The sequence below is a fragment of the Myotis myotis genome, unplaced genomic scaffold, assembly GCF_014108235.1.
Source record: "Myotis myotis isolate mMyoMyo1 unplaced genomic scaffold, mMyoMyo1.p scaffold_m19_p_18, whole genome shotgun sequence".
In the NCBI taxonomy this organism is placed as follows: domain Eukaryota; kingdom Metazoa; phylum Chordata; class Mammalia; order Chiroptera; family Vespertilionidae; genus Myotis; species Myotis myotis.
This window is the reverse complement of record NW_023416322.1, coordinates 17,832,664-17,847,335: the sequence shown is the minus strand read 5'-3', so window position 1 is coordinate 17,847,335 and position 14,672 is coordinate 17,832,664. Positions and strand designations below refer to the sequence as shown.

The following is a 14,672-nucleotide window of genomic DNA, read 5'->3' as shown; positions in this document are numbered from 1 at the left end:
CCAACAGCTAACATTACACTTAACAGTAAAGGAAGCTGTTTTATCCCTAAGATTAGGAGCAAGGCAAGGATCTCACAACGCGTTTCAACATAATGTGAAAAGTTCTAGCCACTGCAATAAGAAGAAATAAAAGGTACAAAGAGTGAAAAGAAGGAAAAGTCTCTGTAAATGACATGACTGACCATGTGGAAAATGCTAAGCAATCTACCTCAAAAAGCTACTAGAAATAATACATGAGTTAAGCAAGGTTGCAGGATATAAGATTGATAGACAAAAACGTTTTTGTATTTCTGTATAATATCAATGGATATTGGAAATTAAAACTTGAAAAAATACAATTTACAACAGCATCAAAAATATGAAATATTTATGAATTAATGTAGCACAAGATGTGCAAGACCAATAATCAAAAATTAAGATCTAAGTGGACAGAGACACCATATGGGATTGGAAGACTGAAAACTGTTAAGTCAATCCCCCCCAAATTGATCTAGAGCAGTGGTTCTCAACCTTGGCTGCACATTAGAATCACCTGGGAATCTTTTTAAAATCCTGATTTCTGAGCCTCATCCTCCGGAAATTCTGTTTCTTTGTTATGGGGTGGGCCACAACATTAGTAACAAAGAAACAGAATTTCCGGAAGATGAGGCCCAGAAATCAGGATTTTAAAAAGATTCCCAGGTGATTCTAATGTGCAGCGAAGGTTGAGAGCCACTGATCTAGAGTCAACATAATCTCAGTCAATGGCTCAACAGGCTTTTTTTTTTTTTTGTAAAACTGATAATATAATTCTAAAATTAACATGGAAATTCAAAGAACCTAAAATATTTAAAACAAATTTGAAAAAGAATAAAGCTAAAAGACTTAATATCACACTCAAGACATTTGTGAAATTGGTGTACAAATAAATATTTAGATCTATGGGGGGGGAAAAAATAAAGGATCTGGAAAGAGACCCATGCATTTAAGGTTAACTGATTTTACACAGGTGCCAAAGTAATTCAGTGGAGAAAGGGTATTCTATTCAATAAACTGTGCTGGAACAATTGGATATCCACACAGAAAAACTATACATATAAATCAACCTTTACCTCATACCATATATAAACATTAACTTAAAATGGGTAATAGATCTAAAGAAACAAGCTAAAGTTATAAACACCTAGAAGAAAACAAGAAAATCTTTGTGACCCTGGGATAGGCAAATATTATTTAGGTAGGATATAAAAGACATAAACCATAGAAGAAAAAAGGGTAAATTGAACTTGGTTACAACTTAAAACATTTGCACTTCAAAAGACAGTTAGGAAAATTAGAAAAAGCTAGAAGATGGCGGCTCAGGTAAATGCGGTACTCACTGCCTCCCACAAGCACATCAAAATTACGACTGAAGTACAGCACCACCATCATTCAGAACCGCCTGAAAGCTGGCTGAATGGAAGCCATACAACTAGAGAAGTGAAGAAAGCACACTGAGACCGGTAGGAGGAGCTGAGGCACAGAATAGGCCCACATGTGCCATTTATTTAATCGGGAGGGAGATCATCCCTGCAGAGGCCATCCGCGAGGAGCAAGGGATCCCAGCCCCACAGTCCAGGGTTCCAGAGCTGGGAAGAGAAACCCCTGTAACTGCGAGTGGTAAAAACCAGTGGGGAGTGTGGCTGAGAGTCTCGGAGGCTACTGGAGACTCAGGTTTTCCTTTTAAAAGGCCAGCAAACGAACTTACTCAGACTCAATCCCTCTGAGCTCCAGCACCAGGTGGGTTTTGCAGGACCCAGACACATACAGGGAGGAACTGACTTGTCTGGCATCGGCAGGAACTCGGGGGCAGCTTTCTCCTACACAGGGGTGCTCCCAGGAATCACTATTCCTGTGCTGTGACCTCCCCTGTCACAGGGCTGACTGGGAGCCATATCTGAGTTTCCATCAGCATGGCCCACACGGTTCGCTCTGCCCTTATATTCCCTGAGGCCCCGCCCCATCCAATTTGCAGTCCCACCCAAGTTATTTGCAGCAGCTTTTCCATATGAAGGGCCTGTCCTAGCTCAGGCTTAGACTTTGCTAACATCTCTCAAAAAAAAAGCTGCAGCTGGTGTCAACGTGCCCCAAACCTATCAATACAAGGCCAAGACACAGCATTAGCACCAGCCTGTCTTGCTTCACAGCTGGGCCTTGCCTGGGCACTTCCAAACCAATACAAATAGCAGGCATCTACAGATGTCTCTGTAGCTCCTGCCAGGTGGTCCCAGGCAGTGGCTGACTTTGCACCTCCCTGCAGACCATAGAGCCAGTGCACCTGGTGGACAACTTCAGACCATACCAGATTACAACTCTACACATTCACTGTGACACACTCAAGGGGAAGACTCAGTGAGCACCAAAGTCCCACTGAAGCAAGTCCTGCTCCATAGGGGTGTCTCCTGCACACCAGTTCTCCCACTGTAATCGCAGTTGGTCGTCACAGCCAATTGGCCTGTAAGTCAATTCCTCCCACTGACGCCAATAGCAATCAAGGTTCAACTACAAGAAGCCTGTGCACACAGCCCACACAGGGGTGCACCCAGAGTGCCCAGCTCAGGTGACTAGGGAGGCTGAGTCTCTGGGCCTATAGGACACCTACTACACAAGGCCATTCTTCCAACTCAAGGAGACATAGTAGCTCTACCTAATAGAAACAATCACAGGGAAGCAGCCAAAATGGGGAGACAAAGAAACATGTCACAAGTGAAAGAAATGGAAACGCGCAAACTACTAGATACAGAGTTCAAAACACGGTTGTAAGGCTACTCAAGGATCTTCATGAAAGCCTAAGGGACTTAGGGAGATTTTCAAGGGTCTTAGTGAGAATGTCCGACATGGAAAAGGAGCAGTCAGAAATTAATTATACACTAACTGAAATAAAGAATAATTTACAGGGACCCTAGCCGACTTGGCTCAGTGGATAGAGTCTTGGCCTGCGGACTGAAGGAATCGAAGGTTCGATTCCGGCCAAGGGCATATGCCTGGGTTGCGGGCTTGATCCTTATTAGGGGGCGTGCAGGAGGCAGCCAGTCAATGATTCTCTCTCATCACTGATGTTTCTCTCTCCCTCTCCCTTCCTCTCTGAAATCAATAAAAATATATTTAAAAAAAGAATATCCTACTCCTAAGTAAAAAAACAACAAAAATTGTTTTAAAAAGAGTAATTTACAGGGATTCAACAGTAGAGTAGAGGATTCTGAGAATCAAATTAACAATCTGAAATATGAGGAAGAAAAAAACACCCAATTAGAAGAGCAAAAAGAAAAAAAAGAAAAAAATATGAAGATAATGTAAGGAGCCTCTGGGACAACTTTAAGTATACCAACATTTACATTATGTGGGTGCCAGCAGGAGAGAGACAGCAAGATACTGAAAACCTAGTTGAAGAAATAATGATAGAAAACTTCCCTTACCTGGTGAAAGAAATAAGTCCAGGAATCACAGAGTGTCCCAAACAAGAGGAATTCAAAGAGGCCCACAGCAAGACACATCTTAATTAAAATGCCAAGGGCAAAAGACAAAGCAGCAAGAGAAAAGCAATTAGTTACCTACAAGGGAGCACTGAATTTTCAACAGAAACTGCAGGCCAGAAAGAAGTGGCAAGAAATATTCAAAGTAATGACTAGCAAGGATCTACAACCAAGATTATTCTACCCAGAAAAGCTATCATTTAGAACTGAAGGTCAGATAAAGATCTTCACAGACAAGAAAAAGCCAAAGGAGTTCATCACCCCCAAACTAGTATTACATGAAATGTTGAAGGGTATTCTTTAAGAGAAAGAAGAAGAAAAAAAGATTAAAAATATAAACAATAAAATGGAAATAAATACATATCTATCAAAAATTAATTCTAAAAAATAAAAAGAAATGAACAAGAAATCTAATGAACAAAATAAACTGGTGAATAAAATAAAACCAGAGGCAAGAAAACATGGAATAGACTAACAAATCTCAGAGGGAAGAGGGTAGAAGGGGCAGAAAGAGATTAACCAAAGAACTTGTATGCATATATGTATTATCTACGGACACAGACAATAAGAGTGGTGAAGGCCTGGGGCAGGAACCAGGTGGAGGGAGACAATGGGGAGAAAAAAGAGCAACATCTGTAATACTCTCAACAATAAAGATTTAAAAAAATGAAGAAAAAATTAAAAGGCAAAAAAATAGTACAGACTGGGAGAAAATATCTGCAAAACATACAAGGGTGGGCAAACGTAGGTTTAGAGTTGTATGTGAAAGTTTATTCTCGTATTATTACTTATTTATGAATTATTGTATTAAGTATTATTAACCTATTTTTGCCCACTCCTGTATATGTGATAATTTTTATCTTGCCTCCTCCAAGTCATTAGTACCACTTCTAGACTACCTTATTTACAGAATTACTCATTTTGATGAGCAAACTATCAAAAAGACACATTAGGCAGATTTTCAAATGGGGAATATGAAAAAATTCTGGAGATACTGATGGTTGCATAATGCAAATGAACTTAATGCCACAAACTGTACACGTTAAAATGGTAAATTTTATTATGTATATTTTATCACAATAAAAAATATATATTTTTAAATTAGGGAGCCCTGGCCAACGTGACTCAGTTGGTTGAGTGTTGTCCCTTGCACCAAAAGATCACAGGTTCAATTCCCAATCAAGGTCCGATCCTCAATCCCTGGTAGGAGGTGAGCAAGAGGCAGCCAATAAATCAATAAATGTTTCTCTTTCACATCAATATTTCTCTCTCTCTCTTTCTTTCCCCTCTTCTCCCCTTCTCCCTTCCTCTAAAATCAATAAAAACATAATGAAAATAAAATTTTTTTTTTTAAATTGGGGGGGGGGGGATTCTAAGAAAACTCACATAAACCCATAAAGAAGTTACATTCTAAAACAGTTCCTTTTGGTTTGAACTATAAAAAAAGATGATGTTTCTTTGAACTGTGCTCTCACAAAATCAAGCATAGAAGTAGTTATTAGATATGATTCTACCAATTAAAATGTGCTTACCAACTCTTTTAGTCTACTTGCAATGTTTAGAGCACCACCAAAGTACAGTTTTAACATATAACAGTTTAACTGAGTTGTCTACATTAGACAGGAAAAATACTGGAAGACAAGGATCAGATCAGAGCACAGGTCCCAAACGGTTCTGCATTTGGTGGCCTAAATACATGTCATTTTGTCAACTAAATTAATCTGCAAACTGACCTCAGCACAAATAATGAAAACATGCTAACAGAAGCCCTAGAGTGGCTGTAGACTGGGGTTAAATAAGGGTACACAAGAACTGCCAAAATAATCAAATTTCATGTTATTTGGGGAAAAGAGAAAGCCAGCTGTGCAATTCACTGTGGACAAACTACAGTTTGACGGGGGCTATAGATTTGTCAAACATAGCTGGTATAATATGAATATTTATGCCCATAACTGATAAAATCAGAAAATTCCCGGAAGTAACACCAAGGGATAGCAGAGGTGTAGTAATCTATCTAAAGCTGGCAGAGCACAGTTACAGAAAAACAGTATTAACAGAAAAGGAAAGGAAAAAAATACCCTCAAAAGGTACATGCCTAAACAGGAAATAATGTATATGTTCTAAGGAAGTTCTAAGTAAATCCAGGGAACAAGTTATGAGTTAGAGCCTAGAGGAATTTTAGGAGGGCAATTTCAATCTCAGGCAGAGAATGAATAATGAAAGTAGTAGTTTTAGTAGCAGCAGCAGTTGGTAGCAGCAGTAAATTTATACAGTGCTTCCTGTTTGCCGGACACTAGTTCTAAGCACTTGTATTAACTTGTTTAATCCTTACAACATCGTGAGGCAAGCAAACCATTTCAGAGCGATGAGGAAACAGCCTCAGGCAGATCAGAGCCCAGCCGGTAGGTGGCAGAGCCACGTCAGGGTGTCCTGCTCCATTTCCAGAGTTCTCGCTCTTATCATATTCTAGTACCTGTCTTTGGAAAATACCACTGTTTGCCTGGGAACCAAGAAAGCAAAAAGGAACTGCTCTAATTATAGACTAGATTGGAGGGTAATATTAAAAAGAACGAGTGGAAAATGCAAAGCTTTCAACATGTATTAAAAGCCCACCATGTGCCAGCCATTTTTATATTTTAGCACAGTAGGCAACTGACTACTATAGAGTAAATTAAATATAAAGACTTATATATCCCAAATTCACCATAAACGTGTATTTTAGTGAAGTTTATTGAATGATATATTTGAATTTAAAAGGCAAAGATATATCACAATAACCAAATGTAAAAACTAAGCACTATTTCATTGCATCTTCACAAGAATTCAAGTCAGTTCTTTAAAAAAAAAAAAAGTAATAAGCATTTACATACCAGGCATCATGCTAGACACGGAACATATAAAAGATGAATTTATTAAAAATTAAAGAAAATGGTACTTGTTTTCAAAAATCTTATACTCTATAATAGACCCTTTGCAATTATCCCCATTTTACATAGAAAGACACTGCTCAGAAGGGTTAAAATGATCTGTGTAGGTCCAAGCTATTAAATAGCCGAGAAGAGATGTGAACTCAAACCCACCTCACTCCAAAACCCTTCCTTTTTTCTCTACAGCAAGCTGGTAGTGCTTCTGGGTGTAAAAACTGGAAAAAAATATCAACTGACTTCAAATAACAAACACAGAGCTCCTGCTCTCTGTTTAATATTTTAGGACTGTTTCATGTTCGTTGAGAACCTGAAAAGGGGAAGTGTAAATTCTAGACTAAATCTTGGGTTACAAAACTCAAATAAATTGAGTGAGCATAACACAGACGCACTGTAAGAATCACTCATGCTGTAAACAGTTGAACATTTAAAAACAAGTATTGCACAGACTGCAGATGGGTGGGCCTCTACCAGAAAAATGGAGGGGAATGTTAACTGCAGTAGTTCCCAGTCTTTGGAGCTGAAATTCCTCTCCTTTATATCTTGTAGGTGGGTAGTTGTAATAGAAACCCAGTTAGGGTCCAATAGCTGCCCTCAATACCTGCTCTGTCACAAACCTACTTATTAGGTGCATTCTATAATAAGAAAAGTATGCTTATAAAACTTTCTACTATTTACCTAATAAGTGACAAGATATTAAAGATACTGTGCTTTATAAAGAGAGGATACTCTTCATAGTGAGATGTATTGAATGGATGCAGCTATATGCCATTTTACTTAACTTTGGATCCAAAAGTATGCATTTATGAGATGGCTAAGGTTTGAGAGTGTAGCATGGATCCACTTATCACCTCAAAACCATTAGCCTAGATTTGTTAAATTATGCTTCGCCCAGACAGCCAGTTGGCCTGGAGGTCAAATCCCCCCAGTATTAACTACAACAATCAAGGCTTAACTACAAGACTGCGCACAAAGACCACTAGGGGGTGCACCAAGAAAGCATAAAAAAAATGTGGAGACAAAGAAACAGGACAAAATTGTCAATGGAAGATACAGAGTTCAGAACCACACTTTTTTTTTTTTTAAATATATTTTATTGATTTTTTATAGAGAGGAAGGAAGAGAGATAGAGAGTTAGAAACATCGATGGGAGAGAAACATCGATCAGCTGCCTCCTGCACATCTCCCACTGGGGATGTGCCCGCAGCCCAGGTACATGCCCTTGACCGGAATCGAACCTGGGACCCCTCAGTCTGCAGGCCAACGCTCTATCCACTGAGCCAAACCGGTTTCGGCCAGAACCACACTTTTAAGGTCTCTCAAGAACTGTCTAGAAGCCACCGATAAACTTAATGAGATCTACAAGAAATCTAATGAGACCCTCGATGTTATGATAAAGAACCAAATAGAAATTAAGCATACACTGACTGAAATAAAGGATACTATACAGACTCCCAACAGCAGACCAGAGGAGCGCAAGAATCAAGTCAAAGATTTGAAATGCGAAGAAGCAAAAAACACCCAACCGGAAAAGCAAAATGAAAAAAGAATCCAAAAATACGAAGATAGTGTAAGGAGTCTCTGGGACAGCTTCAAGCACACCAACATCCGAATTATAGGGGTGCCAGAAGATGAGAGAGAGCAAGATATTGAAAACCTATTTGAAGAAATAATGACAGAAAACTTCCCCTACCTGGTGAAAGAAATAGACTTACAAGTCCAGGAAGCGCAGAGAACCCCAAACAAAAGGAATCCAAAGAGGACCACACCAAGACACATTGTAATTAAAATGCCAAGAGCAAAAGACAAAGAGAGAATCTTAAAAGCAGCAAGAGAAAGAAACTCAGTTACTACAAGGGAATACCCATACGACTGTCAGCTGATTTCTCAACAGAAACTTTGCAGGCCAGAAGGGAGTGGCAAGAAATATTCAAAGTGATGAATACCAAGAACCTACAACCAAGATTACTTTATCCAGCAAAGCTATCATTCAGAATTGAAGGTCAGATAAAGAGCTTCACAGATAAGGAAAAGTTAAAGGAGTTCATCAACACCAAGCCAGTATTATATGAAATGCTGAAAGGTATCCTTTAAGAAGAGGAAGAAGAAGAAAAAGGTAAAGATACAAATTATGAACAACAAATATGCATCTATCAACAAGTGAATCTAAGAATCAAGTGACTAAATAATCTGATGAACAGAATGAACTGGTGATTATAATAGAATCAGGGACATAGAAAGGGAATGGACTGACTATTCTTGGGGGAGAAAGGGGTGTGGGAGATGCGGGAAGAGACTGGACAATAATCGTGCACCTATGGATGAGGACAGTGGGTGGGGAGTGACGGCGGAGGGTGTGGTGGGAACTGGAAGGAGGGGAGTTATGGGGGGAAAAAAAGAGGAACAAATGTAATAATCTGAACAATAAAGATTTAATAAAAAAAAAAAATTATGCTTCACCCAAACTGAATTAACCAGGGATAAATTATCCCCCGCTCCCCCTCCACACACAGGTTTCCAGGACCAATAATCACCAGCTGCCCAGATACCAAAATATTATGCTTCCAAAATCTCTTGATGTCAATTTCACATGTAGAGCAATCAAGCTGCCCTATGTGTGCCACTCTAACAGGAGCACCGTTGTGTGTTTTTTAAATAAATAATTTTGTAAAAAATGTTAAGGAAATGACTAAGATCTTAAGAAATGAATTTAATGAGTATACAAAACTTCATCAACATCATATTCTACAATTATTTATTAAGAACTCAATATGTACTCTTAAAAATATACAATATAAAAGGGAACAAGGATCATCAAATATAATACATATTTAAAAATACAAAAATTAAATGTTTAAAAATACAAAAATAAAAAAGTATATGTAGTTAGATGTTATAATATTATTATATGAAGATATCTGAGTAATACATAATGAAAAATGGATTCATAGAATCCCATGAAAAATATTTAAAAGCAGAATGAACTAAAGTTAGTTCTCTATCAAACTTTTCCCAACTACATTTTTATAGGCCTTATCATAAAAGAAAATCTGCTGACATTGTAAAGTTTAAAAACAAGGTCATAAGCAGTAATTCTCAGAATAACTTGATTGAACTCTACAAAATTACACATACAATTTTCTTTTGAGCTCTAAAATTTGCTCTGTTGTGCAAAAGATCTCCAGAACTTTTTCATCTTGAAAAACTGAAACTGCTATTTCATCTCAAGTGAGCACCAAGACATTTTAAAACATTATGGTCAGTGTACCAGAAAGCAAAATATATTCAAATCAAAGCCCACCATGAGGACATAATTTGGACAGAGAATACAAGTATTACTGAAAATAGGTTATTTATTTATTTATTTAAAAAAATAATTTCCTTTAAGGCCAGAAATAACATCTTATTCATGTTTATGTCCACAATACATAGCTATTAAAAGCACTCAATAAACATCATTGATAGCATCAAAGGAAACTGTTTAAATATACAGTTTCATAATGTAATTCAACTTCTTCTTACCTATTCAATAAGTTGGTTCTCTAGAACCACTACCAGGAATACTCTGTTAGCTTACGTTTGTACTTATTTTTAAAAACTTTTTCTTTTAATGTGCTACTAATTCAGGTTTCAAAATTCCCATGACTATGCTCACAAAGTAATTTGTTCACATGAATGGTATATAAAAATAAGCTTTCTACTTACCATATAGTTGCCATAGGCATGATCAAACATTTCCAGTACTTGATTCCTAATTTTAAAAGAGCAGAAATAGAAAAAAGTATATTCTATTTATTGTTTTCCAAAAAGTAAATGTTCCTTCATAAACATATACCAACAAAAAACAAACAAAAAACATTTACTTGGAAGAGGACATAAGCAGAGTCAGGAAATACACCAATGTTAGTCGACAAGCTTTCATGAACCACACAGAGAGGGGCCAAAGTTTTAGTATTCCTTCCTAACAACTCATGTAAAATTCATCTTATAATTTTTCCAAAGAAAACTGATGAATGATACATGCCATGCAGAGAAGGAAATGTGTTGCTGAAAAACAATTACCTCTTAACAAAATTATCTAACATCTATCTTGAAAGGGGGAATGTTGTTGGAGAACCCCAAAAAGAAATACTATTACTTACACTATATAGTCTACCAACAGAGAGGCATGGTGTATATATTGATATGAAATAACAATACTCTATCAAGCCTCTGCCTCACCCCTTAAACTGAATAAAATCATTATGCATAGTTTAATAAATATTTATTAATATGTTTGTCATGTTTTCATGAAGATAGATTTGATGATTTTATGGTGTACTCTTAGCTCTTTTTTTTTAAAAAAAACTGTCAAAAGTCAAACAGTATTCACCTCTAAAATGAGAAAACTAATCCTCAAAAAGAGATTTGTGTGTTTGGGCTGTTTCTCAAAATCCCCAAATTGATTGTTAAATGGAGATTTCTGATCCCCACACCAGATTTACTAAATTAAAATCTGCAAGGTTGAGACCAAGGAATCAGTCTGTCAATTAAATTCTCTCAAGTTTGGGGGATTGAGAGCTATAGGAAAAACTATGAAAGTTAATATTATGGCTAAAATCTCAATAATTAGCAAGGGAAAAATAGTTTAGTAATATTTTATTAACTCTTAATATTATTTCTAAGTTCCAAAAAAAAAATGGCTGGGTGTAATTTTATTTTGCTTCTTGCTATATTGCACTTGCCAGTTTAAAATTTGTAATCATGGATGGATGAAATAATGGTAATAATAAAGCTAGCAGACAGAAACAGACTAATTTCCAGATCCTGGCTACAATGACCAGCAAAATCAAGTACATTCAAACTAGTGAACTGAATAAAGTAAGTCCTGACAACTTTTTAAATTAATTATTTAAAAACACCTGACTACTAAAAACAAGATCTTATCACTTTGCTAAAACATTAAATCTTTGTGTTTATATGTATCAAGTTATCTCAGAATCCTTCTAGACATTCATTATATGCAGGTGATAGGGTCTCTCAAATTAGCTAATAAACCAAATAAATAAGAAATTAAAATTTCCCTTTCAAGCAATGATATCAATAAATGGAATATGGGAATTCTATTTCCTTCCCCTGAAATAAAATTAATATAAGATTATTGCCAAGTAGTAGAAATTCCTGTGTCAATGTTAGTGCCTACCCATGTGTATTACAGATAACACAAGCTTTAACTCATTAATCCAACTTTGCAAGCATTCAATTTTCAAGAATATGAATTATGAATGCATACAAGGACATTCTTTTCCAATCCTTACATTTATACAGCACATGATCAGCAAATTCCACAACACAGACTTCAAAGTGGAGCTTTTTGATGTCCAGTTAACTCTCTCTCTGTCTCTCATGCTTTAACACAGAAGTCTTAACAAAATCATATTTAAATACAGATGGTAGGATAATTACTGTATTAAACAAAAAATATTTCTTTAAATTTTTATATCTATTCAACAAATTGAATTAAAATGTGTTGGAAATCAAATTCACAGTTTAAAAATTATGTCTTTTCATTTCAAAATAATTTCTACAAGTCAGCTTTTTCTAGTTAATTCACATTGCCTGCCAATATGCTACAGATATTGTTTTATACTTCTTTTAATGAAAATGTGATATTAACAACTGCTGCAACATTTAAAACACAAAAGCAAAAAACATCTTATTCCAGAAAGACTAGGTGAAATATTCCAAAAACTATACATTATAAGCGACTGAGTAATTGCTTACTATTTGGGACAATTCCAGTATTTATCATTAGTTTGGTTTGGGAGGAGAGGAAAAGAGGTAGGGCATTCTGCTTATCATAAATCATATTTGAGCTTAAAAACAAATCTCATGAGTCAAGATAAACCTCATGAGTCAAGAGTTCATCTTCCTGAAAATTTCCAGAGGGTAAAGCAGTCAAGTAATTGTGTACTTGAGGTTTATAGCTCTGGACTCATTCTACGCTTACTCCAGAATAAGGAAATCTAAATCAACAGGCCTAATTACTGTAACTTACTTGCATAAATGTTCTCAAAATTTGATGTGAATTGGTTGGACTTTTCCAGTTAAGAATTAACGTTGGTGAAAAATGACTATTCTTCAATTAGAAGTTTTTAATAAAAAAGGGAGAATGGGGAGTGGTGGTCAAATAAGATGCTTGAAGCTTCTTTTTCTAAGTCTTCGGAACTGCAGGATAGTGGAGAGAGCATGGGCTCTGAGGCCATACAGACCTGGGTTTGAATACTGGCTCCACTATCTGTAGCTTAGTGACTTTGAACAAATCAACCTGAGTCTGTTTCCAAATCTGCAAAATGGGAATCACATCCACCTCTTTAAGAAACAGGGAGGATCATAAAGATAGCATGTAAAGTGCCTGGGACAGAGTAGGATTTTTCAGTAAAACAGTTATCGATGATACATTCAATTCATAAAGAAAAAATTTAAGGTACTTATTAATTTACTGGTAATTTCTTTTTCATAGCTGATATTTTCTCTTTTTTCCCATCACGCTCTTTCATTGCTATTTTATTTAAAAATACAAGACTCTTGCCCTAGCCAGTTTGACTCAGTGGATAGAGCATCTGCCTGTGGACTGAAGGGTCCTGGGTTCCATTCCCGTCAAGGGCACATGCCCAGGTTCTGGGCTCAATCCCCGGTAGGGGGCGTGCATGAGGCAGCCGATCAATGGTCCTCTCTCATCATTGATGTTTCTCTCTCTCCCTTTCCCTTCCTTTCTGAAATTAATAAAAATATATTTTAAAAAATAAAAATACAAGACTCTTGCCCAGCCAGTGTGGCGCAGTTGGTTGAGCTTCTCCCCATTCACCAAAAGGACACCAGGGGTGTAGGCTCCATCCTCGGTAGGGGGCCTGCAGGAAGCAGCCCATGGATGTTTCTCTATCTCTCTCCCTTTCCCTTCCTCTCTCTCTAAAATATCAATAAAAACATACTTAAAAAAAAACCACAAGACTCTGGCAACAACATAAACAATAAGAAAGTATATAAAATAAAACCTGATGGTTTCACCTCACCTTCTAAGCCCGAAGGGTAATAAGCTTCCCATGTTTTTCTGAGCTTAGACAACTTCTTTTCTTTAAAAAAATAACACAACAACATGGGATGGTACTAACTATACCTATTTTTCTACAACTTGCTTTAAAAAAAAAAAAAAAAATCTTGGGAATACATCCATCCTGGATAGCCTTCCCATGATCTGCCTCCTCCTTAATGTCTGAATATTATTCCATAGTATGGATGCTCCAAGGAACAATTTTGTAAAATGCACACGTCTGCACAATTATCTCAACGTTGACAGATCTTTTGCTTCTGCGGGATAGACTCCTGGAGGTGGGATCAATGAATCGGGGCGCATACGATTTAAATTCCAGGAGCGACAGCAACGTCGCTCCCATCAAGGTTCATTCCTCACACCTCGGCGAGCCAAGGCTCTCTCCATATGTTGCGCATTTGCTAACCTAAGGATAAGAAGCAGCTGCCTCCTTGCTTCAAGGTGCACCTCTCCCACTGATGAGGTTGAGCTCCTTTTCATGTTTACTGACCTTTTGCGTGAAATTAACTCTTCAAGCCCTTTGCCCATTTCCTATTGTTCTTGGCTCTTTTCGTTGTTGTTGTTGTTCCTCATTCATCTGTGGGACCTAAAGTGTATTAGGAATACTGACTCCGAACTAAATGCTGATCATTAGAGTACCTGATCATTTTATGCCACTTTCAAGACTGATCAAACGAATCTGAGTGAAGTGAACGGGTATTACTTCATCGGGGCTTTTGAAAACACCATCGAATGAGTGTCCTCTTATGAAAATGGGGCGCAAGAAATGGTGAAACGGGTGAAGTTCACGTTCCAACGAGCGGCACCTTTCGCCGTAACAGGTGTAAACATTATTTCCTTAACTCCTGGGAGATCGGCCACGTCTCCGCGGCCAGCGGGAGCGCACTCGTGCGCGGCGCCTAATCGCATCTTCCAGGAAAAGCCACCGCAGGACTCTCCCCGCGCGGCGACGCGGGCCACGGACACGGCAGCCGCGCTGACCCACCGCGCGGGCCTCCCGGAGCCGGCACTGTCCCCGACGGCCACGGCGACGCCCCGACGGCCCCCGGAGGTCACCAGGCGGGCGGCGGCCCCCACTTTCCCGGAACCTGTCCACCCCGCTAGGGCTCCCGCCAGGCCGCAGACATCCCATCGCGGCCGGAGAGGCCGCTGCACGCCGGGTCGCAA

The 14,672-nt window shown here is 37.9% G+C and overlaps 1 protein-coding gene and 1 non-coding gene across 5 annotated transcripts in view; both read right to left on the bottom strand.

Moving 5' to 3' along the window:
• EDEM3 (ER degradation enhancing alpha-mannosidase like protein 3) overlaps nucleotides 1-14,672 on the bottom strand; it is a 63,683-nt gene that overhangs the window by 48,786 nt on the left and 225 nt on the right. For 3 of the 4 annotated variants that reach the window (XM_036342436.1, XM_036342437.1, XM_036342438.1), the window contains exon 2: nucleotides 10,121-10,166. In XM_036342436.1, the coding sequence (XP_036198329.1) occupies nucleotides 10,121-10,166 (46 nt within the window). Of the gene's footprint in view, nucleotides 1-10,120; nucleotides 10,167-13,995; nucleotides 14,670-14,672 lie in introns of those variants that run through there. The other variant, XM_036342440.1, reaches the window with a different exon arrangement.
• On the bottom strand, nucleotides 8,926-9,058 carry LOC118673827. Its single transcript, XR_004973498.1, has one exon. It is a non-coding gene; the product is annotated as a U11 spliceosomal RNA (small nuclear RNA).